At 49.3% G+C, this 2,007-nt stretch overlaps 1 protein-coding gene across 1 annotated transcript; it reads left to right on the forward strand.

Annotated features, from left to right (window-relative positions):
• The first annotated feature begins 964 nt into the window (after nucleotides 1–964).
• Nucleotides 965–1,534, forward strand: LOC144259054 (olfactory receptor 52L1-like). The gene has a single exon (XM_077807232.1). The coding sequence runs from the start codon at nucleotides 965–967 to the stop codon at nucleotides 1,532–1,534; it is 570 nt and encodes a 189-aa protein (XP_077663358.1).
• The last annotated feature ends 473 nt before the right edge of the window (nucleotides 1,535–2,007 follow it).

Below are 2,007 nucleotides of genomic sequence, written 5' to 3' on the forward strand. Positions count from 1 at the left end.
AAGTAATGCACATTGGAAAAATAACCCCAACTACACATACAATATGATGGGGGCTAATTTAGCTACAACTAATCAGGAGAAAGATCTTGGAGTCATCATGGATAGTTCTCTGAAGACGTCCACGCAGTGTGCAGCGGCAGTCAAAAAAGCAAACGGGATGTTAGGACTAATTAAAAAAGGGATAGAGAATAAGATGGAGAATATCTTATTGACCCTATATAAATCCATGGTACACCCACTTCTTGAATACTGCATACAGATGTGGTCCCCTCATCTCAAAAAAGATATGCTGGCATTAGAAAAGGTTCAGAGAAGGGCAACTAAAACGATTAGGGTTTTGGAATGGGTCATGAGTGATGTGGAGAAATTGAATAAGGAAAAGTTATTTACTTGTTCCCATAATATAAGAATGAGGGGCCACCAAATGAAATTAATGGGCAGCAGGTTTAAAACAAATAAAAGAAAATTCTGGCACCGTCCTCCCTGTGAGCTGGGACTGCCTGGGCCACAGGGACCGAGCAGGGGACCAGGCTGAAGCAGCTGCAGCCAGAGCCACAGGGGTCTGAGAACCATCCCAGGGAGCAGGTCAGTGCTGGGAGCAGAGTGAGAGAAGCAGCAATAATCTGTGACCATCACCCTAGACCCTGGGCACATACAGGAAGTCAGGGGAAAGTATGGTACACGCAGGAGACACTGTTCTGCCTCAGAGTTGGACACTACTCCATGTCAGGTTCCAACACAACCAACATCACCAACCCCTCCCGCTTCATCCTGCTGGGCATTCCTGGCTTAGAGACTGCTCATGTCTGGATTTACATCCCCTTCTGCACCATGTACGCCATAGCTATCTTGGCAAACTTCACCATCCTGGTCATTGTGAAGAGGGAGCCGAGCCTCCATGGGCCCATGTACTATTTCCTCTGCATGCTGGCCATCAGCAACCTGGTTCTGTCTTGTTCGCTACATGGCCATCTGCAATGCCCTGAGACATTCCACCATCCTGACAAACCTGGTGGTGGCCACGATTGGCCTGGTCGTGGTGTTGCGTGGCTGCATGATCGTACTGCCAACTCCCTTCCTGGCAAGGTGGTGGCCATATTGCAGAACCAGCATCATCCCCCACACATACTGTGACGGCATGGCCGTGGTGAAGCTGGCCTGTGCTGATGTTCGCATCAGTAGTTACTATAGCCTCTCTGTGGCATTCTTGGTGACCACTCTGGATGTGTTTTTTATCGCCATGTCCTATTTCCATATTCTCAGGGCCATCTTCAGCCTCCCCACAAAGGATGCCCAGCTCAAGACTTTTGGGACGTATGGCTCCCACCTCTTTGTCATTTTAGCCTCTTACATCCCAGTTATCTTCTCCTCCCTCACACACTGGTTTGTCCATAATGTGGCCCTGTATTTCCATGTTCTCATTTCCAATGTGCACCTGCTTGTGATCCCCATACTACTCCCCATCATCTTTGGGGTGAGGACCAAACAGATCCGGGACAGGCTACTCTGGCTACTTACTCATATAGGGATGTAAAGTTTTCTCCTGGTGCTCTGGCTCTCAGACCGAGCTCCATGCTGAGCTGGCAGGTGACATGGTGCTGGGCCCTCTTCCCTGAATCACTTACCACACAGTTTAAAAGACATTAAATCCTTTCCTGTCCTTACTGTGCTGTGTCAGCATGACAAACTGGGGAATACGGCTATGTACAATTCAGTGGGTTGCCACATCTCTCATTGCTGGTTTCACACCCCTTGCCCCACCTCTTCTGCCAGGGCTCCACCCCTGCTCTGCCTCTTCGCCTCAAGGTCCTGCCCCTGTCGCTTACTCCTCTCTTCTCCTCCCCCTGTCATTTGCTGGATCATTTCCACCTCCCTCCCCTCACCACAGCTACAAGGGAGCCATTTCAGATTTTGGTAGGGGAGGCAACATTAACTGTGATTCCAAGGGCTACTTAGGGTCTTCACAACTCTGGTTTCTTCGCCAATAACTTAGCAATTAGCTGACAG

The sequence above is a fragment of the Eretmochelys imbricata genome, chromosome 1 (assembly GCF_965152235.1).
Source record: "Eretmochelys imbricata isolate rEreImb1 chromosome 1, rEreImb1.hap1, whole genome shotgun sequence".
In the NCBI taxonomy this organism is placed as follows: domain Eukaryota; kingdom Metazoa; phylum Chordata; order Testudines; family Cheloniidae; genus Eretmochelys; species Eretmochelys imbricata.

Excerpts from the sequence above, each read along its gene's own strand:
- LOC144259054 (XM_077807232.1), top strand. The coding sequence starts at position 965 with ATGGCCATCTGCAATGCCCTGAGACATTCCACCATCCTGACAAACCTG.